The following is a 26,494-nucleotide window of genomic DNA, read 5'->3' as shown; positions in this document are numbered from 1 at the left end:
TTTTGTGGTTCTTTCGCGTTTCAGAATTCACGCATTGGCCTCAAACAAAACAATTGTCGCAACGTATTCAGATGTCAGTTCATTGAAATACAAACTCGAATCCTCTTCTCTTGCGGAAGTAATGTTGAAGTTTTAATTTGTTGCAATTTTCGCTTGATAAGATTATTGGTGGGTGTTTAAATACCTTCATCTCACCCCCTTCTCCGAACAATTTCAAATCATAGATATCATGGCACCAAAATCATCCCCAAAACCTTCCAAATCATCGAAAGCAACAAGTATAAATGATGAACAATTACAATCATTTACTCAAGAGAATTTTGAGAAAGAGCTCAAAGCCTTAGCATCGAAAGCCCAAGAAGAGACCACAACCAGATTTCTCTTATCTCAACTTTGGGTCTTGGCTCGATCAGCTACCCTCCTTTCACTCGCCGCCATATACTCAAATGTCTCTCAACTTACTCTCTCTCCAGTCTATGGATCATATCCAGCTGGAATATGGCATTCGAAAGGAGTCATGACGGCTTGCTTCTTAGGCTGGTCGTCAAACCTATTCATTAGGCGTTATCTTCCAATTAGGAGACCAGTCCAGCTTCTTCCAATTATCGCGGCTTACATTCCAGTGGCTCAATATTTCCTCTTCAAGTTGAGTGGTTATATGGGAGCTAATCTTGGACCTCCTATTACGGAAGGACTCACATTTTTACCTTTACTCATCCTGTCCGTCTCGTGTACGGCTACTACATTGGACGATTTAGAACTCACGTCTGGTCGATGGCCTTGGATATCCGATGCAGCACCAGGGATTGTCTCATACATCTTTTTCAAAACTGTGGAATATGTATCCGCAAATCAGATTTCTCAATACATTGGTCAATCCATCATTTTCACACGTCTTGGGATGCAAATTGTACTCCAGGCTTTGTATTCAGCTTTTGCCCCTTCGAAACTTCTACTTTGGATACTACCAGCACTATTCCATACTGCATTATTTAACATACATGTTCCAACGCCATATGCGATAAATCAGCTTAATAGTACGATGAATGCCAATGGTTGGTCGATACTTGAACGAAAAGAATCTCTGACTGGTTATGTATCCGTTATTGAAAGCTTGACGATGGGCAATGGATTCCGTGCTATGCGTTGTGATCATAGTCTTTTGGGAGGAGAGTGGTTGGTCAATGGGGAAAAAGCTAAAGGACTTGCTGAGCCTATTTATGGAATTTTTGTGATGCTAGAGGCAATACGTTTGATTGAAGTCGAAAAGCCAATTAAAGACAAGGATGCTAGTGCATTGGTCATGTGAGTTTCCCAGATTTCTCTACGATGAATTTGTTCATTATACTGATACAAAATAGTGGTCTTGGTATTGGTACTACTCCAGCTGCTCTGATATCCCATGGAATTCATACCACTTTGGTGGAGATTGATCCCGTCGTGGTTGACTTCGCTCAAAAATACTTTTCTCTTCCTGAGCCCCAAGAAACTATCATTGATGACGCCGTATCTGTCGCGTCAAATTTTGCAGCTCAAGGAAAGAAGTTCAACTACATTGTGCACGACGTGTTTACAGGCGGGGCTGAACCCGTTGAACTATTTACATATGAGTTTTTGAAGGATCTTCACGATATCTTGGAACCGGGTGGTGTTATTGCCATTGTACGTTCTATCGTTCTTGAAGTTTTAAGATTTTTGTACTGATTACCTATAGAACTTTGCTGGAGACTTCCTTCTTCCCCCTTTCGTAATCATTCATCGTACAATTCGCTCACTCTTCTCCGCCTGTCGTATTTACCGTGAGGCCGAAGCACCAACGGATCAGCACATTGCGGAAACGGGACAGGATTTCACTAACATGGTAATCTTTTGCACAAAACCTCTTTCCGAAACGCCTTCTTTGGGTCCTGAAACTTCTGCGCCATCAATCACATTCCGCAAACCAATTGAAAAGGACTTTTTGAGAAGTAATGCGAGAAGAGCATTTTTATTACCAAAGTGGGAGATAGAAGACGAAGAGTTAAAGCTGGGAGAAGAGAAAGGAGAAGAAGCTTTTGCGGGCGTATTAAGGAGGAATGAGACTGGGAGGTTGCAGGAGTGGCAGGTTAAAAGTGCGAAGGGGCATTGGGGAGTTATGAGGGGAGTTTTACCGGGTGGGGTTTGGATTGATTGGTAGGAGAAAGATTTTGAGATGAGGGAAGGAGGTGGGATTTTGTATTGGCTATATTGGAGATGAGGAATTGTGTTGGTAGAAATCTGGAAATATTTACTGGGTACTTTTGTATAGTGTATGGTGAAAAGATTGGGAGATAGGCCGGATTATCTGTGGCTGTATGCTTGAATAATTGCAAATAGTACTTGTGGTCAATTCTGCATTGAGAATCATTGTAATCTTCTCGAGATTGCTACGAAGTACAATATAGTCTCAAAATTTTCTCTTTACTCTACATACCTCAACTCTATTTTCATATATATCAGGCCTCGGTAGAAATTGATGCCCAGTCAAAAAGATCAATGCCAAGGGAGATTATGGGGTAAAAGATCCGAGGAAAAATCTTCCATAATAAAATGATGTAATTAACAACCCTAAATCTCCTTTTCTAATCACTTCATCCTCCGAAAGTGCAGTGAAGAAAAGACCGAATGATCTTAATCACATAACCTCCTTCCTATTATGGATAGCCCTTGACTCCATATACCTCTCTTGCATAAGTGACATGCACCCCAAGAATTCCGCATACAGTTCGTGTCATGTTCGATGTATGTCGGTAGTTAATCCTTATTCTGTTGACGGAAAACGGTGTGAAGGAGTGGAGTGGGCAGGTTGCAGAGATTAGTAAGTTATACACGGAGTACATGCCCGAAGACGGAAAATTAGTCGGGTGGGGGGGGAGAATTTACTAGGTAGAGGACTCCACCCCCGCAGTTTTGCCATCTTGCTGGAGGTTGGCTATCGGAGGGAATGGTGTTTGTGGGGAGATTTCGGGAGATTCGGGGCAGCTGTCACTTGGAGCACCGCGAGCTGGGAAGATAGTAGGGGCCAAGGTGCTCAAGTGGGTACCAGCTTTGGTTGTCTGGCTCTCTTTTCTTTGCTTTGTTTTCTGTCAGGAATGGGCAATTATGTGTAGCAGTCTTTATTGCCAATGATACAGCAAACGGATTAGTGGTCTTTGTTGGGAAGACATGCGGATGGATGAATTGAACGAAAGAGAATCTCACATGAATCTTCATGGTCGTAGAAGCAGACTATTTTAAGCGATTCAATTTGGATTGGCTGGCTCGATTGGATATTCTTGGGTGCTGCAGGTATCCAGAAGTATTGGATTTATATTGCATATAGTGCTGTACTCCTCCTGCACGTGCAAAGCGGAATGCAAACTATAGGACTGTGGATTACAACATCTGAAAGTAAGATAAGACCGGAATTAAACACCAATATGACAGCAATATCAAAAGATACGAAATACTATTCGGAAACGGCCAAGAAAGTGTTTCTGGCGCAAATCTCCATGGAAGTCATTAAGATAAAACAATCACTTCAACAATCGACTTCGAGGTATGCGCGCCAACCCATATCTTCTTTCCTTTCTAGGAAGATACACTCACCCGGAGATTCGACGTCCACCCGAATCCATCTATACCCGCAGCCAAGACCTAAGCCCGAAAGTTTAAAGAATAGAACATCTATCGAACTTTCTCCACCCTCTTTTCCTCCGCATCTCATCAAGAGAGCCGAGGCTGTTACTATATCCCAATAGTAATGTTAATGCCAATACCATTGGTGTACAACTAATGCTCAGAGTTACGGTGTTATATATCAATACAGGCAGGTCGGATCTTCAATTCTTTATCACCTGCATCTATACGCAGGTCCGAAACCCACACCATTTGGAAGAGGGTGTGATCTTTAATTTGGCTAAGTTCAAACGGGAACCGATTTACCAAATAAATGAGAGAAAAATGAACTATATGGAGCTTGGACTCGATTCTCTTCTTGGCTAGAGATGGAAAGTGGATAAAATCTGGGTATGAGAAGAGTGGGCGTGAATGTGGAAAACCAAAGAGGGATTTGGTTGGGGAGCTATTTTGAATTTGGCATTACATGCAGGTGCATAGATGTATTCGGACTTCCTATGTTGATACGTGACTCCGATTAGCCTGGTCCGTATGTATGTGTGTGTGTATGCGAGTGTTTACCGCAACGACCTCGGGATATCCATTTAGAAGAGGAGACAACAACAGGAGCATTACAATGAAACTGGAACAGAAATGAGGCTTGGTCCAAACATAAATACTCGCTCCCCCTCCATCTCTAGAGAATCCGTAAGCTCGAGTGCCATCTTCATTGTACTCTCTTCGGTCCTTCCATCTCCTCTCGCTTCACCCTCACTCCATTCCCATACCCCTTCTTCAACCAGGCTCCGTCCAGGGAAATTCGCACTCTCAAAATGAGATTCTCAATCCCCCTTCTCCTTTCGGTCTCTTCCCTTGCCTTCGCTCTTCCAGTTGCAGAATCGGAAGTCAATACAGCAACAGAATCCCAAGTAACAACCACTGAGCACCTTGCTACAACCGCACACTTCTTTGAAAAAGCTGCTGCCGTTGTAACTACAGAGAATGGCTTGACTACTGATGCTTGCAAGCCCGTTATTGTGATTTTCGCAAGGGGTACTAATGAAGGTATGTTTGTGTTGAGATTTCGTCTTTTTCATGATTATATCATCTCTCCCTTCCTTATTTTCCTTCTGCTATCTGAATCTCCCTTGCATTCTCTGCGGTTGTCCAAAATCATCTCACTAACAATATTCCAGAGGGAAATGTCGGCCAAGACGTCGGACCCTACGTCTTCACCGACTTGAGAGCTGCACTTACAACTGCCAAAGTTACAGTGCAGGGTGTTGAATATTCGGCCAGTGTATTGGGGTATGTCAATTCCATCTCTCCTTCTCACCCAAAACTAACCCTCCCTCCAGCTACCTCGTCGGTGGCGACTCAGCCGGCTCCACCTCCATGGCCAACCTCACCAACTACGCTTCCACCAAATGTCCCTCCGCCAAACTTGTCTTATCCGGTTACTCCCAAGGCGCTCAACTCGTCCACAATGCTGCTAAGACTCTCTCTGCAGCTGTAACGGCCAAGATTGCCGCAGTGGTCATGTTTGGCGACCCAGACTACGGCCAGGCTGTGGGAACAGTACCAAGCAGTAAGGTGTTGAGTATTTGCCATGACCAGGATATTATCTGTACCGGAAGTGGAGGATTTACTACACGTGAGTTTTTTGAGTTTTTTTTTTTTTGTTCGATAGGGGGGGGTGTTTGAGATTTGAGATCTAGATGGAGTATTTCGGGAATACCTTGACTGATGATGTGAATGTTCTAGATTTGACATACTCGGATGATGCACCCACCGCAAGCGCATTTATTGTCAAGGCTGTGGGGTCTGTTTAGAGGATTTCTTTCTTGAAAAGGAAAGAAAGAAAGAAAGAAAGAAAAAAGGGTTGGGAATGGTTTGACAAGACTGGGTGAAAGGAGTTGTTGTCATTCGGGACCTCGTTTATCGAGTCTTCGAGAGGAGTTCTGTATGTAGCATCTCATGAGATCAATCAAACATGAACGAAAAATACAGTTTAAGTTTTTGTGGATTGCTTGTATTGCAAGTGTAGACGTGCTTTGACAAATGAATGTTAAGTGCTTGTGCTATGTCTTAACTAACTAGGGAGTAGCGTAGGTGTTGAGAGGTATTCCACTTGGATCTGACCACTAAGTCCTCTCTTCAAGTAGTTTTTGCAAAAAAAAAAAATAGCCATTGCATTGGGGATTAATTGTGCTCTTTACTCTTACCAGCTGCTTGAACTATGCCCGTAATCATAAACAAGAGTAGATAGTAATGCTGTGAATAAAACTCGCGTGTCTCTGTAACCCAACTCGCTCTTTAAATTCATCAGTATATTTATTAAATCCTACAAACAAATTCCTTTTTTTTTTATATAAAAAAACGCCACATGAGTAAACAATAATCTTCACTTTCCATACGGTTCAATCCCGATATCCTCCATAGTCCCATTACTCCTCTCCCTCGTCAACGCTCTCCCAATCGCCGTGATCTCAACCCTATGTTCCACACACCTTCCATCCAGCTTCAAATCAAAACTATGATCATCCAACGAATCGATTCCATATCTAAATCTTTTCTTCTTCGAGGACTTCTGTCCGATGGTTTCGAGATCACATAGGCGAGAGCCCGAGTTTTCTAAAGAACCGCATGTGGTTTCGCCGACCCAGTTGGGCGCAACGTGTTTTGCGAATTGCAGGATGATGGGAAAGGATCCGCAGACAATTACGAGGTTGGCTTCGACGATACTGTGGGGGGAAATGGATTAGTATGCTCGGATGACTGGAAGGGGGGTTTAGATTTTACTAATTTGTTGGGGAGAGGAGATGGGTGATGGGTAATCGAGAGAGAAATTCTTACATCCATATGCAAGGAACGGAAACTGCCCACGTCTGATCCGGCGCTATGAGAAGAGGTAACATGATCTTCAAACGTATCATGCTCGTTACACACGTTCTACATCTCAGAAATCAGCAGCTGCTCTCATGCTCAGATACCAAATTACAACCAAAACCAAGGAAAGATAAAGAGAAAGAGAAAAATCCACTCACAGCGACCCAACCATAAAAATCACAATCAAGCCCACTTTCTGAATCCGCGGCATCTGTAAATCCATAATCATCGGGATTACCAAAGCAAGCAACGCAATATCAGTCGCTACATTCAAAGCCGCCGTCGCTATAAATATCGCCGTTCGATCAATGCATGTACCATCTGTGATATCGTATTCCCAATTCATAGCTAGTGGTTGACACAGGAATATAAGGGCAAAGATGAGGGCGATACTATGGCCCAAGACCACAAACATCAGGAAGTAAACGGCGTTGCGAAACCATTGGACGGGCGATAACCGGTTGTAGAAGAGGAGGAGCGAGAATTTGGATAGGCCGAGACAGGCTACGTAGATGACTGAAGAGCTCATAATCAGCTAAATCGAAGACGTTAGATGGATAAACTTCGTAGATGGCCATGCGTAAGTGGTGGATCATTGATAACTCACTTTGCCGTATAAATGATATCTTTCGATGGGAATTTCCCACGCATGTACTCCCATTGCTTTGTAAAGCCACATGACTACACGTAATCAGCTTTATTTCCTCGACAGACTCTTGGATTTCGCGCACAAACAAAAAGCACTTGCACAGCAACTCCCGCAAGCTATTTCATCGATCAATAAAATCCCATTCCATCCCATCCACTGGAACCAAATCACTCACCCAAGCCAAAATCAAACAGACTGCATTTCGAAGACGAGTTAGCAAATCCTACAATGTTGCAGTATGGTATAAAAGACTCACCATCCTCAGCGGCAAAGCTCCTAGAAACAACCACTTTTGTATAAATCCGCATACACAAAAATGAAAAGCTCAACACGGTCCCCACTCCAAAAGCCCAATATCCAGTTATATCTTCATATCTTGCCGGATTATCAAAGTTCACGATATAGCCCTCCGGTGCGGGTATGGCTGCTATCGGTGAAGACATTAGAAATATGTTGAGAGATATTTCGAGGTCAAGCAGAAACGTCAGTATATTAATCACAGAGCATAATTTGTCATTCCATTTCAGTTCGACGGGTAGTCATTGTTATAAAAGTAGACGATAGATCTTTACGATTCGCAACAGGTTTCAACCCTAGATTGAAGAGATATAAAAAAAAGTCAAATTTTGTAAGATTAATTTTCTGCAAGAAGTGGTCTAGACCTAATAACGTGGTAAAATTTGTATTCGCGATGTGTTTCTTCAAACATTCGGAAGGTAGGGGACACATGGTGGTCTTGACTTATCTCTTCATCTGGCACATATGTTTGATTAAAGTTGAACTAGAGCTACTAGGTGAACCTTAATCGAGATGTCGCAGATCTACGATGAGATGACTTCTGTTCCACGATCCGCTAATAATAACAAATTTCTTGCCGCTATCCTCATAGATTCGGACTTGAATCCGCATGAGGTAAAATGTAGATCTTTTGCTTGATTACTTCAGATTCGTGATCACGATTCTTATTGTCAATTCCCAATGTGATCACTACTCCGCCCTTTTGGGATACTAAGGTTTAGCACAGACTATAGAACCCTTAAAAGGGTCGACTTTGTATAATAGTACATGTCATAATTAATCACCGACATTCTGCTCGCAATACCAAATAAAATGTAAAGTCTGTCGATCGATGAAGGAAAAGTCCAAAATACAAAAGACCTGTGATCATTGAGACGATACTATTGATTCGATACCGGTACAGTGGTTTCTACCAGATCTCAGGCTAATACTAGCCTATAATTACATACTGGAGATGAATTTCGGAAAGGTAAGAGAATTAAATGGGAGGGCTCACCTACAAAATGCGGGCCCTAGCCAGCTGAACAACTAAACCTATTTCAGTGATAATCAAGCAGCATTTCTTTTTTCAGGAGTCTCCAAAGTTTAATCAACTTTATTGAGACAATTCTAGCACTATAAAAACGGCGATTATTAATCATTCAATTAGCCACAATGTTCAGTTGGCGAGTGAATCCTTTGCTTGTGGATGATTGGGGGTTGAATACACCGCACTACTGAATATGTGCCCGCCACATCTCAGCCCCATCTACATGATGTCAGTAACTACTAGTTACTTTCAGACATCATCAAAAATGGGCGTGTGTTAATTTATATTCTGTAGATCTTCATCGATCATTGTCTTCGAGACCAAACCTCGTGGTCGCACATGAATGTATTTTTCCTCGCTTTGACACCTAAGTGCCCTCGAACATCCTAACCACCCAATTCGTGATTCAAAATGAGACACGAGAAGCCGTCGTTTTGTTTGTGGCGGTAGCTGGCGTAATTTCATATACTAATAGTACCGCCACAAACAGCACAACTTGTTACTAACTTTGTCCCTTAAGTGTCATGCTTATCAGTACATGAGACGATGGTCAGGTATGACATTACTGTTGCTAGAGATCGTGCAGCAACATCGGAAGTTTCGAGGCTAGTTCAACCTATAGAAACTTCTATATCGTACTTGCCAATGTCACAATATCCAACGCCAAGAACAAAAACAAATCAAACTTCTTTCAAATATTGAAAGGCGTTTCTAGAATCCTTGGAAGCGTCACTAGACTATTTTTGGAGACTTCTGCTGGTCGCCAAACAATATCTGGGGAGGTATCAACAGATCCAGATAGCACTACAGCTCACCAACTTCAAGCCATGGTTACCTTGGATAACAGAATCAGCAACGATCTATTCTACTCTGCCATTAGAATCTAGCAATACCCTACTTTAACTAAACAAATTACCGCTGTTAACGCGTATGGTTATACAAGTCCCGCTGTGGCTACTTCAACGGCAACGGAGTTTCTGTCATCTCCAAAAAATACATCTGATTCCATGAAAAGTGCCATTATGACCGATCTTATACTCGAACTCGAGCATACAGATATCTATAGGTATGCGAAGCACAACCTGCAGTTGGCACAACTGAATTGATTATGTGTTTAATGTGACGTTGCAAAAGATTTACATTCAAGAACATTTTCTCGCCACAGTCATCGAGCTCCACAAGGCTTCAATCTAATTAATTCAACAAGACACTTGTCTTAATGTAAAATTCTATCGTTGGAAGGCCGCGGGCATGCTAATATTGATAAAATCTGGGCCGCGGCGGCCATGTATGGCCAGGGGGTGGGGGGTCTTCCAAACATGATGCCAACCTTTTCTTCTTCAAGATTTTGAGGTTGAAAATAGATGATTTGACGGATTGACAACAGCTTTTGCTGATGTAAACTTCAAGGTAATGTTGAGGAAGAAGAGCAAACAGACAAACATGACCAGGTATGAAATTTTGAAAATACCAATTTTTTGCACAAATAAAACAAATCGTCACCAAAATGTGCCCCTTTTAAATCTCAGAGCATTATTATTCATGCCCGAATGATGGAATCAACGGGTCTCGGTTGGACTTCCAATTGATCATTGACATGAATAAATTGACTAATTGATGAAGTATATCTTTTTCGAAGTCAATTAGGGTCTCGTACAAAAAATGATTTTATGATAATAGCTCATCGGCCGCAGGCTAGCACCACCCAAGACCGCCAACTAATTTACGTGAATGAAGTAATGTAGCGTTCAATTAAGTGGGAATGGCACATGACGACGGGCAGTAGAACAACAAACCAAACTGTATATAAAGATGAGAATACAGTCGAGTAGGCTAAAAATCACATCACATCACATCACATCAAAACAAAAAATATATAAATTTCAAGAATTTTACTTTGAGAAACAAAACATCAGATATTCTAGATCAAGATTACAAAATGCAAGCAACTCCAAAGCCAACCGGTCATCCGACAAAGGCAGACATAAAAAAACAAACAAAAGCAAACACCGTAGCAAATTCAAAAGTCGTAAAGCCACAACCGTCTTCGAGTACACAGACGTCGTCTGGAGAGTCTGCGACGCCCTCCCGAACAAGAACAATAAAGATCCGTAACGAAGGAGACAACAGCAATGGTGGTATCACCGATGCATACGATAAAGATGAAAGACGGATTGCCAACCGGAAGGAGCAAAATTTGAAAGCAAGAAAAACTGACCCGGCCCCAAGCACAACGCAAAAACTTGTGGGCAAGATAAAAGACAAGGCAGGATTATAAAAGGAAAGCACGTTGGTATTTGCTAGGCAGAAGGGGTAGGACACAGGGTGTCATTGATCGCGCGTTGGAACCAATATAAAATGATAAATCGCTTCACAGACAATTTGGGAAGTAGCTTCAACTAAGAATTTCAAGTGTTTATCTAAACCCAAAAATATCGTTCTCCAAATTAACCTGATACCGGTATGTCTCGTGATATCCAGTGCCGATTGCACTGATCAATCGCCTGTGTGATTCCCCGTTTACTCATATCAGTACAACGGATCTGATGCAACAAATGCAAAATTGAATAAAGCAGGCGGCAGATAAATCAAACAAAAGAAGTAGGGGTAGCAGAAATTTTAGCTAGCCTTTTCTCAATCGAGTAGAACCAGGTTTCAATACAAGATTTATATAACTAGCAAGAACGTGAATTATGTGCAGGAAGGTGGGGGCAGACAAGTTGGATGATCTTCTGCGGGGTCCAAAACAATATATTGAAAGCTTATCATAATTCAATCCATATAAATTCTGTGTATTGTTCACTGAACATACAGAGCTTTGGATGGTGAACATCAAGTAGAACCCAATTCGTGATGAAGTGCAGTGACTTTACGTAGGTACACTTCATATACGAACAATGAGATCTAGAAATGAAAGATTCTTCACGAGAAGAGAGTTGATCTCGGATAGTCTAGCCTCTGGTGCTGGCCTCGCTTGACCTAGCTACCTACCTGAGTATGCATTGAGGATATGAAGCCTCTCCCTGAAAGTTATATTCAGTAGATCGATTCGCTGAGTTATGCCAATGCCATGCTATATTCGTGTGTGTGTGTGTGTGTGTGTGTAGTAGTTGGCGTCCACATGGATAAGATGGCGAGGATGATCAAAGCCATTGATTGGCGTGATGTGACATGATGTGATGTGATGGAAGAAGCTACAACCAGAGCCATTGAGCGAAACCTGACTCTTTTCCCCAGCAAACCTTGTGGATGGAGATCAGGATTCGGTAGTTGTAAATTGTAAATTGATACTCCCGGATAAATGTCTACAGAACTCTAGACCCCACTCCACTCCGCTTCTGTCCCGGGCGCTTAGAAAATAATGCCAATATCCATAACAGTCGACCAATCAAAATGCAGAACAAGTATGGGAGGAGAGCAACATTTTCTGCACCCTTCACTCTCTTCGCATCCCTTCACATCCCTTCACATCTCTTCAACCAACCACAACATTCATCACCCTTCACTCTCGGATCATGCGAAAATCTGGCTGCAGCCCAAACGAGAACTCTGGATGTTTCTCCCAATGAAGTATCTGCATTGTCTATATTTGTTGATATTCCATTCTAATCCCTGCTGACGCTCAATGATCTATTATTCTATTGGTCAATATATTTCCGGGCGCTATCAATATCACCATGAGAGCATTTCATTCTCTTCTTCCTCGGCCATACAAAATGCACATCGACCAAACAAATGTTCTATCACTTCACACCCTTCAGCCAATCCGGTCGCCAGAATACCTTGCGCTCGAACATCTATACTCGATATTGCCTAGGTAGGCATGTAGGCATTTCTCTCTCGCAGAATGGTGATAGTATGCAGTTGTGCAGCATGCAGCTTTCCCGGCTTTGGAGGATTCCACTCCCGTATATACATCAATTCATCCCCCCTTGAAATTGAAGAAGCTGGAACACTTCATGTCACTTATTCTCTCAAAATATCTAAGATTGTTTCAACGGGAGTTTATGATACACGTACAATGTGCTCCATTTGAAATGTTGAGGCTATAAAAGAGGTCAATCGTATCATCACATCCACAAAATGCTTCGAGGTGAATCAGATCGTATCAATATACCATCGTCCATTCTTTTGATTTGCCCGACATCCGCTTCATTGTCGTCCTTTCTTTACATCTTCTCGGCTTTCGCTCTTTTGCCTATCAAGGTATTTGCGAATCCAGTATCAGCAAGAAAACTTTCTCGAAGTAATCCATTGGGGATAGATTGGTCACCAGCACCACCACCAGAAGACGGTCCACCTCTCTCAGCCGGAGCTTCACGCAACAAAGCACTTTTACCAGCTCAGATTGGTGGTATCATAGGTGCATATCTATTTTCTCTTTGTATCGTGGGAATCCTTATAATTGCACTTGGGAAAAGATTACGAAGACAAGTTGAATTAGAAGCTAGAGCCTTGGAGGTGGAATTGGTCGACTCAACGTTCGCCGGCGTTTATACTGGATCATCAGGTCCAACTCCAATTTCTCCGTCAAACCTTCGGAACTTTTCCTGGCCATCTCCAGATAGAAAGTACTTCGCTCCAGCAATCAATCCCGACCCAAACGCTTTTGTTTTCCCTTCAATACAGGAATCGTACCCAAATCCTTACATCTACCCTACTCAAAGGCATCACAGTATACAACAAAGCATATATTCACATCAAAGTCAGCCTAGCATTGATAATAAGATCGTTGAAGCTGATCGAGAAATGATGAATCGAAATCTAGAGGATCTGTACGCTCATGTGATGGAGCAAGAGGAAGCAAAGGCTGCAGGAATGGATGTAAGAAACATGCCACCTCCCAAGGTCCCTGGAGGAGTATCTGAGGTAGCACCACATCATCAAGTACAACCGTCATCAAGGAAACTTGCGAAACATAAGCCTTCGGAAATCAATACCAACGACGATAAATCAACCAAGACCCATTCTCGGGCATCCTCCATAATTTCAGCTCTTACCTCTCCTAGATCTGTACCCAAATCACCTAAATCTCCACGAAGAAAGGGGATTCGGGGTTTACGAATCTCATCTCCAATAGCAACGCCACACTCAACCACTTTTTCCCATGCCGCATCGGATGAAGAGCCTCTAACACCACGAGGATACGTGCATAGAGCCCCGCCACCAATTCCAAGAAATCAAGCCCCGTATGGCTACACATCATCTAATAGTGAATCACCTACTCGCAGTATAGCAGAAACCCTCGACACAATATCGCCCGTATCTCCTCAACAAAAACTTCCTTCCCTTAATACCCGCAATCTCCAAATTTCCCTCAAATCTGAACCAAATACCGCCTCTCCTCAATCAGCAGAAGAACGCACCAAAACCATGTTTTCCCGACCTCTTCGAGCCGCTCCTTCCAAAAACTCTCTCCTCCATAAACCTCAAACCTCGAATGGTTCTTCTGCCTCTCCCGATTCCCCCTCATCATCCACAGCTATCGGCTCTACCTCTACTTACCAAACCGCAAGCAACACCTCCTCGGCACCAACCCGCTCTCTTCCCTTTCGTGAGCAATTTCAACAAAATATGCTCTCTCCAAACCTCCCCACCAAAACCACCATTCTCGAACGCGTTCCTCGGGATAATGGACAGAAAACCGGAGGCCTCAGAACGGGAGGTCTCAAAACACCTTTTAGCGGAGGCACGGTACCATACAGTCCTTACCAACCATTTACACCTATGATGCCGATTACCCCGCGATTAGTAACCAAGGAGGATAGAAAGAAGATGAAGAGAGCCATGCCCAAGACACCGGTTGTGGAAATGATCAAGAGTGAAGAGGATATTTGGGATAGTGGATATTGAGTCGAGGTTTCTTTCATGCAGTAGCATGGCATAGCACGGCATGGTACGAGAATAGTAGGCAGAGGAGTCGGATATAGTAACGGAAATGTAAATGTGTAAAGCCATTACATGAATTAATGATATCACGAAGAGATCAAATAAGACTTTGGGCGCGGAGTATCTGAGAAGGAGTTATAATTGTTTTGCGATATGTTTCTTGCTCCTGTTCCCCAGGAGTCGGTGATGAATATGGGTTAGGAAATTGCACACGTACGAGAGATAGGAGAGAGGGAGCAAATATGATCAATATATCATGCGCTAGCCTCTTATCATACTATAATTCTTTACATAGCTGCTTGCACACTTTCACATTTTCCTATGGATTTGTATAATTATACAATGAGATTTTTTTTTCCTTCTTAAAATAGTCATATAGGTTTTCGAATTTGTAGATTCTGAGTTTGATCTACTGGGTGAATTTCTTCAAGCCATCTCAAGCTTGGGATGGAATGGCTTAACAGAAGAATATCCAAACTATTCACGTTTCGTCTCAAACATCTTCAAATTATTCATAGCTTAAATTCTTCATTTGATCGTTCCCTCCATCGAGCAACAAATCATCTCTATCTCAAGGCGCCTGCACCCTCACAGAAACAATGAAACCCCGCCCCCCGCCCCCAAAAGCAAAACACCACACACCATGAGCAACCCCCACCCCCAAAAACCATCTAAGCAAATCCAATCAACCCACTAACTCTCTAACTAACATACACCTGCCCCGCCAAACTCAACGCGGTCCCCGCCGCATCCAGCAAGAAGCCGGGGAAAACGCCAAAATACGAGTATCTCTCAACATAATCCTGTGCATCCAACCAAGGCAAGACCTTCTTCAAGAAATCCGCCTGCTGCTGATCCGAGCCGTAGCATTGGAATTCCGTGATCCAGATGGGTAGGTGTAGGGTTTCGTGGGCGTTGGTCACGTTGGCCATGAACCAGTCGGAGCCGGATTGTCCCGAGCTTGGCTCGCAGTCTTGGTAGTAGTGGATGGCGGCGAAGTCGATGTGGCAGTTGGTGCAGTTTCCGAGGAAATATTGCGTCCAGATGCGCGAGTTGTAGGAGCCGCCTGAGGACCACTGTTTAGGGGGGAGTTAGTGAGATATCATGAGGGGAAGTGAGAGGGTGGAGTGGTGGGAAAATTTGAACGGATTGGGAAGAATGAATGAGAATCTTACGCTGTTCCAGTTGTTCCATAAGACACCTGGACCACCAATGCGGACCTGTCCTTTGAATTGCTCAATGTAGGATTTGTATCCAGCGGCTGCGGCTTCGGGAAGCATGTTGGAAGATTGTTCGTAGGTAAGATCTGGCTCGTTGAAACCGAGGATATTTTTTGCGGTTTGAACGGCTGAAACCCAGTTTTGATCCAAAATCTTGGGGAGGCCCCAAAGCATTGGGACGCTAAGAGTTATGTTAGTTATATGTTGAGTATTTACTCATCATGAAGGGGTGGGTTGAACCAAAAGGAAGGGGGGGGGGGGAGAGCGAGAGAGAAACTCACAATTCAATACTTGAATCCAAACCATTACTCTTGAATCCCCAATCGTAACCCCAAGTAATCTTACTATATCCCTTGAGCATATTTCCATATGTCGAATCGCCATGGACATTGTTAGAATCGTATGTTATACCACGTTTTCCAGATTTGCTTGGATTGGAGGTGTTAGGTGGAGTTGTGCTAGATCCGCCACCACTCTGGAATGCAGTAAGACGATTTGGACCACCGCATATCTCTGCATTATTACCCTTGCAGGCCATATTGCAACCATCTGCAGCAGGTACATTTCCATTGATGATAGAGTTGCCGCACCCTGTTCATAGATGTATTAGCAAGCGTGGGAGAGTGCTGAGGAAGGATGGGGATGGGTAGGGTAGGTAAGTAACTCACAGCATTCTCCTCCATACTCAGTACCAGCGTACGAAAAACCAGCTGCTGAACAAGAGGCTTGACAACCTTCATTTGTCATGGCCCCAGATACTGATACGCCGGTAGTCAGACCACGACCAGAAACATTGTCGGTATAGCAGCCGATGGATGTCCAGCTCTGTCTCTTCTCAATATTGGTTTGCACATCTTGAGATTTAATTGTCATGCAATTTGCTGTGAGAGCAGATGTAACAACGAAGATTGCTTGAACGAAAAGCATGTTGAAGACTGGACTTGACAGTTGATCGTCAGTATTGTTTGGAGGTTCGAAGTCGAAGGATGAGGATCCTAAGCTCAAGTCTTCTGTCTTAATATAAAGAGACCAGCAGGTGAGAACAGTAGTCCTTAATCTCCACAAATTTCCCCGGATTTCACCTGATTTTAAACTAAAATGATTCTTTGAAATTGTCATAATATCATACGAGCGCAAATCTAATCGGAGCGAACATTCCATGTTGGAGTGAATCAGGAACCACGGCACTTTCTTCTTAGTCTCTAGGCAGTACGCACTGTCGAATCAGATTATTCGGAATCGAAGTTTCCTTTCGGCATATTTGAGCCCATGGGTAAGAAATAAGAAATGACATATTTGTGTGATGTTCCAATTTTGAGGGTCTAGGTGGTCAGACGAACATATTAGAAGCTCATTTGTGGTGCCAAACTTATGTTGCATTTGAAAGTATGTGTAACCAAAGACCACGCCGTGGTAAATAAGACAACAAGTAATGGCGCAGACGGGCTTTCGTCGGTTTCATATAGAATTTAATGTAAATGTATGAGTAAATACATAGGTAATAAACAGCCTGAATCAAATGCCGATCCAATATCTCACCAACTTTCCATGCGTATGTATATATCAAATGGTATGATTGGTTGTTTTGTTTGTTCTGACATTCTCAAACCCGTACAACTGGGGGCTACATAGACTTTTACTCCACAAACCAAAGAAGCGGATAAGCCTCTGAAGCCACATGGCATATAATGTATATTTATCCAGCCTGCACCCCGCATTCCAGTAAGATGGGCTCGCATGGTCATCTGGTATTACTTGGACATCCTGGCACCGATGTAAGGCCGGAAAGTCGCCGTGTCTCGGTACCAACCGTGTGAATCACGAATTGAAATCACTGCATAAGAGATTGAGGCACTAGATAGTATGAGCAGTTGAAATGACTCGGCAGCTGAGCTAGTAAGTTCATGTGATTCAAAAATTCACTACCGTATACTTCGCAGTGTTTTTTGTTCATTTCTAGGTATTTTTGCAATGCGTCGAAATAGAATTTGTACAACGATGAAGGAGAGGCCGAGATGAACCATTGAAACATGTGTCCCTATCTATCAGCCACCGCGTGTAGACAGGTTTATGAGCTGAGGACTTCAAATCAACAACGCAGACGACTTCGTTGTCGTCGACTCAGGAAACTCTTTCCTTCTGATCGAACGATGCCGTATTCAAACCATGGGCATAAAGCAAGCCGAAAGTGCTGCTTGTATTCAACCGTAACGAATTAGAAAAGGTGGAGCTATTTTTGCCTTGGGTGTCGAACAAAAATCACTTTAAAGGGAGCGAAATTTAATGTTAGAATGACATAGGATTGTCGCCGAATATTCTAAAGTAATGGCCCAAAGTTAAAGTGGACTCGAAAAAGCACCTAGGTAACCCCAAGAGAACCAAAACCATAGAAATTCTGATGGAGCAGGTATTCGTGGTCCCTGGTTATGCTTGACGCAATTGCAGTGATCAGAAAGAAGCATAACAGCGGCCCATTACGACCACCCTTGAATGAAAGGATGTAGCTTCCCGACACGGTGGTGAATAAGACCGAGGGTATCCCGCAAAGAAAGTATGAACATGGCAAAAATCGAACACGTTTCTATGGCAGTAAATTGGAAGTGAGCAAGGAAAGCTTTGCGCAAGATGAAAATAGTGCTAAAAGGGTGATGGGCTTTAACAAGTGATTGAATATGGATTCGACTGTCTGGAATTTCCAGTGGACTGGACTGCAGTCTAGCAATCAAAAGCTTTGATTTTCGGATCCAATCGAATGATTCAACTGCGTTTGAATACTGAATCTCATTTCGTATCTCTTTAAGTCACTGGAAGCTTGGCTCAATTTGCCAGTTCGAGTGATTGGATACCATATGAACATCAGCAACATCCGCCAAGTTTGCGACGGCGACAACGGAGCAAAAAGATCAGAACCACTTGATCCAACTTTCATCCAAAAACAAAGACAACTTTCTATTGAATCCCAACACTGCGATTCCAGAAAGCTCCGTGGTGCTCTCGTCGATCAGCCTTGAAGGAAGACAGAAGACTGTCAGAAAGCCCGTGCGTCAAATTTCTTGCTTGACACAGAATCAGGCTACAGAATAAAGCATAAGAAAAGGAATGATTGCAGCTTGTTATAATCGCGGCCTGCTTGGAACTGTGAAGGATGATAATCGTAACTTGGTTGACGCGGGGCTTGGAAGTGTAGGATGAAGAATCAGGTGCGAACTTAGCAGACGTGTCCCGCTAATTTGGCAAATGTTTACCAAGTGGGGCTAAAGCGTCATGTGACAATGGTCTCGCACTGATAAGAACACACCTCAATATATGTTGTAGAAACCAGATCGACCTACGAGGATGGTGTACGTACCTATAGCTAGCAGGTACTTGCCAAATGTTTCCTATCTTCACTCGTCCCTCTATCGCTCTTTGAAAAGTACCGGACATGAATCACAGACATCAATTTCAAGCTTCAAACATGAAACATTCACCCCTATTACTTCATCGGCTGGAAAAGAATCTTGTGCTTACGGAAGGACAGGACAGGCAATTAATATTCTCGGGTTCTTAAGCTCTGACTTTTCAGGGGTTTTGACATCCCCGCTTACTGTAAGACTGCGCACTATACTCTAAATAATGGATACTTCAGGGTATATTGGGCTCTATCGTTAGTGCCCCACAGGGCCACAGACCTACATCTCCACTCTGAACTGATTTCGGGGACTCGGTTCATACGGATGTTTTGAGAAGAATCGAGATGCGATGAGGTGAGATGTCGTACGCGCGCGCATGGTAATTTAGCTGCCTCGGAATCTTTATGTTTCGGTATTTCATGATGCCTGGTCGATGAATTTCTGAATGATAAGCTGTGGGGAGGGCTTGGAAAAGGAGAGTTAGACTGCTTACGTGTGAACAAGTGCGAGGTTTGTGGATACTCATCTGAATGCTTTGGGAATCATTATATATGGTTCAGAGAGAAGCCTGTACTTGTGTTCAAAGAGCATTGGCAATCTGCTACTACTTTCATCACTGTATTCCGCATCGTTTCATTGTATTGGAGATACACATTCTGAACTCTTTATCGAAAAGTCATACAGTTATAGGAAAGATGGGAATAAGAAACATGGGAAGCGAAAAGAAATTACAAGTCTTTGAGATTTGGGTTGCATATGGAGAGACGGGAATCATTCAAGAAGGCGTTCTCATCGTTCCATATCCCTCCTCATCCTCACCCATACCCATGTCTACATGCACGTTAGAATCCCCGCTATCCTCCTCAAACCAATTCCCGATCCCATATATTTTTCACACAACGCACAACTCTTCGTCCCCGGTCCCGTCTGCATCTGGATCTTCCCTACCTAGCTCCATTGGGGGTAAATCTAGTTGGCAAGGTAACATTCTTGCCTCTTCCCTACCTCTCTATCTCCAGATATGCGCTTCAATAACCTCACGCCATTGTAGTGCTGAAGAAAGAGAATTGTTGAAAAGGCCAGCAGAATGGACGAAGATGTTGTTTTTGGATTTGGCTCGAGAGGGAATTTGGGTGGAAAGTGTTCTCACAGAGTATAGAGATAGAAATTTAGGTAGAGAGAGGGAGAGGAGGAAGGAGAGGCAGCAAGAAAGGGAATCTAGAAGGAGAAGGAGAAGAAGAGAGACAGAGCGCCCAGGGGTATGCGATTCTATGATGTTAGGAAGGTTAAGAACAAGGTTGGGATGTGAGGTAAGGGTGCGCGAGGGGGGAGAAAGACAAAAAGATAGGGGTGGACGTGTGAACAGGAATACTGCCAGCGGATTTCGACGCAGAAGACGACGACAAGTTCTACGCCCTGGGAGAGCCAGAGATGATCGAGGAGAAGATGAGAATCCCAATTCAAAGGTTTGTGCTTCCTCATGAAGATATCAAAGTGAATTGTGGCAAGTGTTGCTAACTTTACTTGCCGCAATAGATGATTCAGAAGTTGTGGAGCGGTACTTTCTAGTCCTTGCGCGAATTCTTGAGTGTTTTTAGAAAGGTTCAGAATGCTCGAATACTTCAATGTATATAGTATATATGAAGAATCCCTTGCTCTGGCTCCGAGCCAGGGATGCATGTAGATAGATATTGGGGCGAAAAGAAGAACTATTTTGTGCTGTATACGACAATGCTATAAGAACTAGAATTACAAAGTATTTGCTATCGATTTTCTACAAGATAGCCCCAATAACAGACTCAAATATCAACCCAAACACGTCTCCTACGGCATTAGCAGTGACAGTCTCAGCAATTACACCAGCATACTTTAACTTCTTATTCTCAGGCTTCTCACTTGGCTCATCGTCTGATCTGTACCCTCTAGGTAAGCGAGAATGTCTTGCTGATCGGGATCCATGGAATTCCTCCTCTTCCCCACTGTAGTCCGAATCATCATCAGAAGAGTCCAAATCTCTAGATACATATCGCTGCCGAGCATAGTACTTATGATGTGGTTCCATGTTAGAACTCCGAGATTTTCCATAGCCGTTCTGATCCAGCACATCACTTCTTCGTGGCTTATGTGCAATGTTGCCCCAATCAACGGATTCGAAAAAATATGCTGGTGGATCATCATTCCGCGATTGTGAATGAGCATCAGAATTGGCAAAATCAATAGGACGCTTTTCAGGTCTGTCGAAAAGAATATGCGCGATATTTGCACGGCTCATATAGTCCTCCCATGTTTCAATCCAGTCAGCGGCGCTATTCAATGGTACACCTAGGTTCTTCGCCATTGGCTCCACGCCCCGACAAATTGCGTCAAATGGTAGCTTGTCGTCTCCGAAGATTTTACCTTTATAGGTCATATTTCCACCTAGTGAACGTTGTAGTGATTGCTTGTAGGAATTGTGCCTTCCTGAAAGGTCCCGAGATGTATGATAGACACAAAGATGATAGTCATTTTCCACTGTTTTTCCGCCTTCGTAAACTACAATTACTCCAGCTTGTGAGATTCCAGTGTCTGCAAGGATAGAATGAAAAGTCCATACATCATATATAATTGCCGCTTGGGATGATGCCATTAGCTAAATGTTTTATGAACAGTGTTGAACAGTATTGAACAGTATTAAGTAATAGAAAGCTTGAGATATACTAAAACGTTACTCGAAGAAAATCCAAGAGATGAGATCTACCAACATACGTTTGAGATTTAAAAGAATGAGGGAAGTGTTTGTTTGTTTGAATGTTGGCGGTGGCTAATATGGTTTGAGGCCGAGTAGGGAATGTCCTTCGACCTTTAACTTTATTTCCTGCACTTCAACACTTACAAAGCCAACAAAACTTACCAATGGCTAATTGAAGAATAAATGAAAAATGCTCTAATGGTCAAAGGGCGCATCAAAATGTTGGTGAAGATGTCCAAACCCGCCTCTAATGAATGCCAGTCTAAAGAGCCACTTGAGTACTATTTGCTATCAAATGGTCTAATTGATCTTAATTTCATTGTCATTCGGCGACTGGCTATGGCTATGGGATTCATTTGCGATCATTTTCAAGATTAGGGCTAATTTGAATGTAACATACCAGCTGGATCCATTAGAATAATCTGCTTCCATGTAACACATCGTCGCTGCCGTGGACGGGGATTTGAAGAAACAGCTTTAGAAACGCGAGGATGCAAGCCGCTACAAGTCTCTGGCGGAGCGATTTCTACCAGGGGTCTCGTGTTGCCTCAGCAGCTCGAGCAGCTCGTTAGCGGGCCTCCGAACTGTCAGCTGTAATAAGTCGTGTAAAATAGTATACAGATTATTATCAATTATAGTTATTTCCAAGGACACTACAAATGGTTGACGCGTAGGAGATTGACGGGGTAGCAGAAGTAGCCGGGCCTTATTAATATGCGCGGCAAAGTATTGTATCCCACGATAACCTGGCCCATTTTTCTCGGAGGAGGGGTAGCTTGAATATAGGACAATAATTATCAGTAGTGGAAACCATGCAGACTAGCGCTGTTTGAGGGCATTCTCGAACGAACGACACTGCGTTTGAAGGCCTGTAAAACGCATAGGCTGTAGCACATACAAACGGCCGTATACAGACAGTGCAATATTTGAACATCAAAAGTGGAATTTTGAGGATAGATACCATTAAACGTGATATATGGCCTGTGCAGCCAGTCCATGTGACTATGTATGGTTAAATGCCCCCCCCGCTTAGCCCAAGTAGTACAATGCCAGTCTATACAGTTTGAGGATATAACGTAGAGAAAGTAGCCAAGGTGGAAGGTGAAGGGTGAAATTATTGTTATCCGTATCAAAAATGTCACAACTATAGCTCAAAATAGAGTTCTGGAAATGTATGTCTCTTTTCAGATAGTATTCCTCAAAACCCATTTAGATCCCCTCTTGACATATGTGATATAAATATTCGCCATACAATCGGTCTTTATTTCGTTGAATTTGGTTAAATCCCCACAAGATACTGCCCCGCCAAGATCCGAGAAGACCTGTTCACAATCCTTCTCTAAGTATAAGTCGATCTCTAATACCCAACGTATGAAGGCAGCCAATTGCTTTTCAAGGTAGCCCGGAACTTCGCTAGTAGGCTCGACGAACCGAACTCTAGAGCTTTGATGATCTGCGTAGGATTTATCTAGGTGACATAGTTAGTAGTGCTTGAGAAATCTTGAGCGAAAAAAGGAGGTACAATAGGAATCGCTTACTAGATTTAAGTATACTAGAACCGGTAATATTCTTAGAGTCGCCTAATGTTGTAGTACCGGAAGATATCTTGCTGTATTTGCGCTTCCGCTCTGTAGGCAATTCTTCATCGCTTTCGGTATCCACAAGCTGTTGGTCGAGATCATCGGAAGACAAATTTCTGCTAGAGACTCCACTAGTATATAGTGGTGGAGCATCCGAGTTATGCTTTACGCCATGAAGAGTGCTTTTATGTTTCGCCGATTTCCCCTCTCTAACAAACCGATTGAAATTCGTCCACTTGTCACATACCATTCCATGTTTATACACACTCAGAGTTGTAAAGTCACCGGTAAAGGTTCCCTTGCGTATTCGATCGATCCTTTGCCAGATATTTGTAAGAAGCGATCCTTCGAGCGATGTATATACCCAGAATTGTTTGGCCTGGGAAAGAGACTGCATGCTAACCAATAGTTGTAGAACATTGTCCGACGCAGGGGTGAAGGCATGCCTCTCAATAGGAGGCATAAACACCGTGCCGGGATTGGGGAGCTGAAAGCATATACGGGAAACAGAGGTATAATCGGAACATATGCCAGCCTCTCGTATAGCAGTGCTAGTATCGGGAGAACAATCCGAGTTTGGAGTCTCCAAGGAGAGACATGCATCATTCTCGTTATGACCAAGTAAACTAGCTGGGATAACGAAGTAGAGAGTTTTTGTACGTGTATTAGAGGAATCGGGGCTCGCTGCAACTACAACTGTTACACTAAACCAAAACAGCAACTTGGGACTTGTCTGCGTGCCGAGGTGTATATTCATTCGGAGATTTTGAATTCGTGTGCCAATATAGTTGTGTTGTTCAGTATCAGCCCATTTAATAACTACAGGTACCTCTGTACAGCCGAACGTCGGAGAAGGCATAGCGGCCTTTTGTTATACTGTATCCAAGATAGGATCCTTGAAAGACAATTGTTAGGGCTATTCTGATAGGTAATAGGATAATACCAACAGGGGCAGATAGAAAGCCCTAGAATACTATCCTTATAAGATATGATCATTCACTAACTAGACTCGTAGTAGGAAGAAGACGCTTGGTCTCCTTACTACAGGTGCCGTTTGATCGGCCTATACGAGGTGATATCTAGCCGCCCTGGAAAGGAGTCTCAAGATCCGTCTGCTATAGGTGGCATTTGAACATCCTGCGAGAGGTGATACTCGATCATCCTACGAGAGGAGATACTTGATCAGCCTACAGGAGGAGATACTTGATCAGCCTACAAGAGGAGATACCTGATCAGCCTACAGGAGGAGATACTTGATCAGCCTACAAGAGGAGATACCTGATCAGCCTACAGGAGGAGATACTTGATCAGCCTACAGGAGGAGATACTTGATCAGCCTACAAGAGGAGATACTCGATCTTCCTACAAGAGGAGATACTCGATCTTCCTACAGGAGGTGATACTCGATCTTCCTACAAGAGGTGATACCGAGCCACCCTAGAAGAGAAATCTCAAGATCCGCCTACCTACAGGTGCTAAAGAACATAACTGCCCCCGGGGTTGTTGTACTAGTATAGTCGTAATAGATATTATGCGATGAGGATGAATGGTATAGAGATGGAGATAGCGACGGCGATGAAAAGATTATGTTTGTATAATTGTAAGAGATATTAATAAAGATTGGAATAATGGAGGGATGTTCCAGTTGAAATGAGGTGGCTGAATTAATCGCGCTTTAACGCGGGCGGTGAGCTATAGTGACATGGCATGGCAAAAAAGTTTGAAGTGTTTTTTTATCACGTGATATAGAAACAAGACTAGGTTAAATATAGAATTAGAATAATAAGAATCTCATACTCAGACATATAGGTGATTGGATTGCATAATATCAATAGGCTTTTGACCTTGATTTCCAGGCATGAGAATCCCGAACGTCCACCGACGAAGAGGGTCTGAAAGTGAGATAACAGATCAAGATCAGATGATATACATACCCAGGATTAGATATACGCAAACTTAAAAACCACTCTCTTATAATTAGCGACAGCGAGTTGCATTCTGAGCAGAGCAAGGATTCGCGACAGCTCTCCATTAGAGAATTGCAGCGCATATATAACACTTAACGTGAGGTTAAGTTGAATACAGAGCAAGAGAATCGCCGTGTATATCTATTTGTCCTATGGCCCAATTTTGAAGTTGAACACATGACAACCATCTCCACCAGAGGTCTGACTTTGTTCATATCTCAACATCCTCGCAATCTTTCTCCCTTTTGATATTCTCGAGCTCCTCCAAACCCTACGCATCTTTCTGCTTCTTACGGATGTCTTGAACTCGTTGTGTCCATAATGGTAACTGTTGATGATTCCATTGCACAGATTGTGCAAGCGGGCCACGTAATCCAGGATCATATCCAAGCCTAATACCGTGTATCGATATTGATTCCATTTCAGCGGGAAAGGGTTGATCGAAGATGGAGAGTAGTTTGGCTCCATCGAGATGATTTCCTCATGATCAAAGGACACAATTCTATCTTCGTCATTCCAGTGAAAGCATACGAGAGTTCCAAACATCTAAAATAGTATCGAACGATCAAAAGTGTGATAACACGGGTGAGATTTAGCTTCTCGTCGATGTTCTGCATCCCAAGATGATCTAGTTGCCATAACTCGCCCAATCTCACTGAAACGGTATTCAGAGGGGAAGCTAGTCAGGCTCTGAGATGGCGATTTATCAATGTACACCAGAGCCAAGACCATGGTTGTTCGGAGACATAGCATCAGCAAAGATTGTTGTGCTCTTTCTCGGAAAGCTGGAATGTATCAGGCTGAAAACCGTATGGGGAATGTATGATGTATGATACGCTCCGAATGGGAACGATATCATTAATTGTTTGCTATTGGAAATGCCCATCTCTGCAAGTCGACACACATACAAGTTGACATACATATCTCTCCTATATCTATTTCTCTTCTAGATCCTTACAGACATTCATTCCTATTCTGTTGCTGCTACCCTTATCTCTTCATATCATACATATGTCAGCCTAGACATCTAACAGAATATGGCCAGCACCGCGATGCACATTTCCTCTCATCTTATCCAGGGCACTCAAATATTTCCGAGATACCAGACCGAAAGCTATGATTGTTCATAGTGTATCAGCTTCCGCATCTTCGCAAGGAAACACATGGTTTCGAGCACATTAGACAACCCAGCTGATATTCTTCGCCTGTTGAAATTTGTTTCTCTACACTTCACCCAT

At 43.1% G+C, this 26,494-nt stretch overlaps 8 protein-coding genes across 11 annotated transcripts; 5 read left to right on the top strand and 3 right to left on the bottom strand.

The window, feature by feature from the left end:
* The first annotated feature begins 70 nt into the window (after positions 1-70).
* On the top strand, positions 71-2,612 carry BCIN_01g09440 (hypothetical protein). The gene is made up of 3 exons (XM_001553542.2): positions 71-1,305; positions 1,362-1,662; positions 1,715-2,612. Exons 1-3 carry the CDS (start codon positions 230-232, stop codon positions 2,174-2,176), a joined length of 1,839 nt encoding a protein of 612 aa, XP_001553592.2. The 5' UTR covers positions 71-229; the 3' UTR covers positions 2,177-2,612.
* Positions 2,613-4,331: 1,719 nt separating this feature from the next.
* Positions 4,332-5,699, top strand: BCIN_01g09430 (hypothetical protein). The gene is made up of 4 exons (XM_001553540.2): positions 4,332-4,680; positions 4,812-4,923; positions 4,974-5,269; positions 5,380-5,699. Exons 1-4 carry the CDS (start codon positions 4,449-4,451, stop codon positions 5,445-5,447), a joined length of 708 nt encoding a protein of 235 aa, XP_001553590.2. The 5' UTR covers positions 4,332-4,448; the 3' UTR covers positions 5,448-5,699.
* A 214-nt stretch (positions 5,700-5,913) lies between these two features.
* BCIN_01g09420 (hypothetical protein) lies at positions 5,914-7,913 on the bottom strand. The gene is made up of 7 exons (XM_024690827.1): positions 7,410-7,913; positions 7,329-7,348; positions 7,236-7,269; positions 7,112-7,185; positions 6,663-7,039; positions 6,472-6,567; positions 5,914-6,359 (listed from the first exon to the last, which is right to left on the bottom strand). Exons 1-7 carry the CDS (start codon positions 7,594-7,596, stop codon positions 6,020-6,022), a joined length of 1,128 nt encoding a protein of 375 aa, XP_024546597.1. The 5' UTR covers positions 7,597-7,913; the 3' UTR covers positions 5,914-6,019.
* Positions 7,914-10,115: 2,202 nt separating this feature from the next.
* On the top strand, positions 10,116-10,878 carry BCIN_01g09410 (hypothetical protein). Its single transcript, XM_001553537.2, has one exon. It carries the CDS (start codon positions 10,420-10,422, stop codon positions 10,756-10,758), a length of 339 nt encoding a protein of 112 aa, XP_001553587.1. The 5' UTR covers positions 10,116-10,419; the 3' UTR covers positions 10,759-10,878.
* A 1,049-nt stretch (positions 10,879-11,927) lies between these two features.
* Positions 11,928-14,853, top strand: BCIN_01g09400 (hypothetical protein). The gene has a single exon (XM_024690826.1). It carries the CDS (start codon positions 12,564-12,566, stop codon positions 14,331-14,333), a length of 1,770 nt encoding a protein of 589 aa, XP_024546596.1. The 5' UTR covers positions 11,928-12,563; the 3' UTR covers positions 14,334-14,853.
* A 25-nt stretch (positions 14,854-14,878) lies between these two features.
* BCIN_01g09390 (hypothetical protein) lies at positions 14,879-16,899 on the bottom strand. The gene is made up of 4 exons (XM_001553534.2): positions 16,258-16,899; positions 15,871-16,180; positions 15,545-15,770; positions 14,879-15,445 (listed from the first exon to the last, which is right to left on the bottom strand). The coding sequence occupies exons 1-4, from the start codon at positions 16,748-16,750 to the stop codon at positions 15,071-15,073; spliced, it is 1,404 nt and encodes a 467-aa protein (XP_001553584.2). The 5' UTR covers positions 16,751-16,899; the 3' UTR covers positions 14,879-15,070.
* A 2,425-nt stretch (positions 16,900-19,324) lies between these two features.
* Positions 19,325-21,245, top strand: BCIN_01g09380 (hypothetical protein). The gene is made up of 2 exons (XM_024690825.1): positions 19,325-20,447; positions 20,518-21,245. The coding sequence occupies exons 1-2, from the start codon at positions 19,512-19,514 to the stop codon at positions 20,548-20,550; spliced, it is 969 nt and encodes a 322-aa protein (XP_024546595.1). The 5' UTR covers positions 19,325-19,511; the 3' UTR covers positions 20,551-21,245.
* Positions 21,246-22,636: 1,391 nt separating this feature from the next.
* BCIN_01g09370 (hypothetical protein) lies at positions 22,637-24,959 on the bottom strand. Of its 4 annotated transcripts, none has more exons than XM_024690824.1 (3): positions 24,760-24,959; positions 23,248-24,184; positions 22,637-23,177 (listed from the first exon to the last, which is right to left on the bottom strand). In XM_024690824.1, the coding sequence occupies exons 2-3, from the start codon at positions 24,146-24,148 to the stop codon at positions 22,894-22,896; spliced, it is 1,185 nt and encodes a 394-aa protein (XP_024546592.1). In that variant the 5' UTR covers positions 24,149-24,184; positions 24,760-24,959; the 3' UTR covers positions 22,637-22,893. The 4 variants fall into 4 exon arrangements, with proteins under 4 accessions (XP_024546592.1, XP_024546593.1, XP_024546594.1 ...); XM_024690822.1 differs by lacking the exon at positions 24,760-24,959 and adding an exon at positions 24,237-24,718; XM_024690823.1 differs by lacking the exon at positions 24,760-24,959 and adding an exon at positions 24,294-24,718.
* Between the last annotated feature and the right edge of the window lie 1,535 nt (positions 24,960-26,494).

This window comes from Botrytis cinerea, chromosome 1 (genome assembly GCF_000143535.2).
Source record: "Botrytis cinerea B05.10 chromosome 1, complete sequence".
NCBI classification, from domain to species: domain Eukaryota; kingdom Fungi; phylum Ascomycota; class Leotiomycetes; order Helotiales; family Sclerotiniaceae; genus Botrytis; species Botrytis cinerea.
The sequence above is the reverse complement of the archived record's forward strand: the minus strand, read 5'-3'. Positions and strand labels throughout refer to the sequence as shown.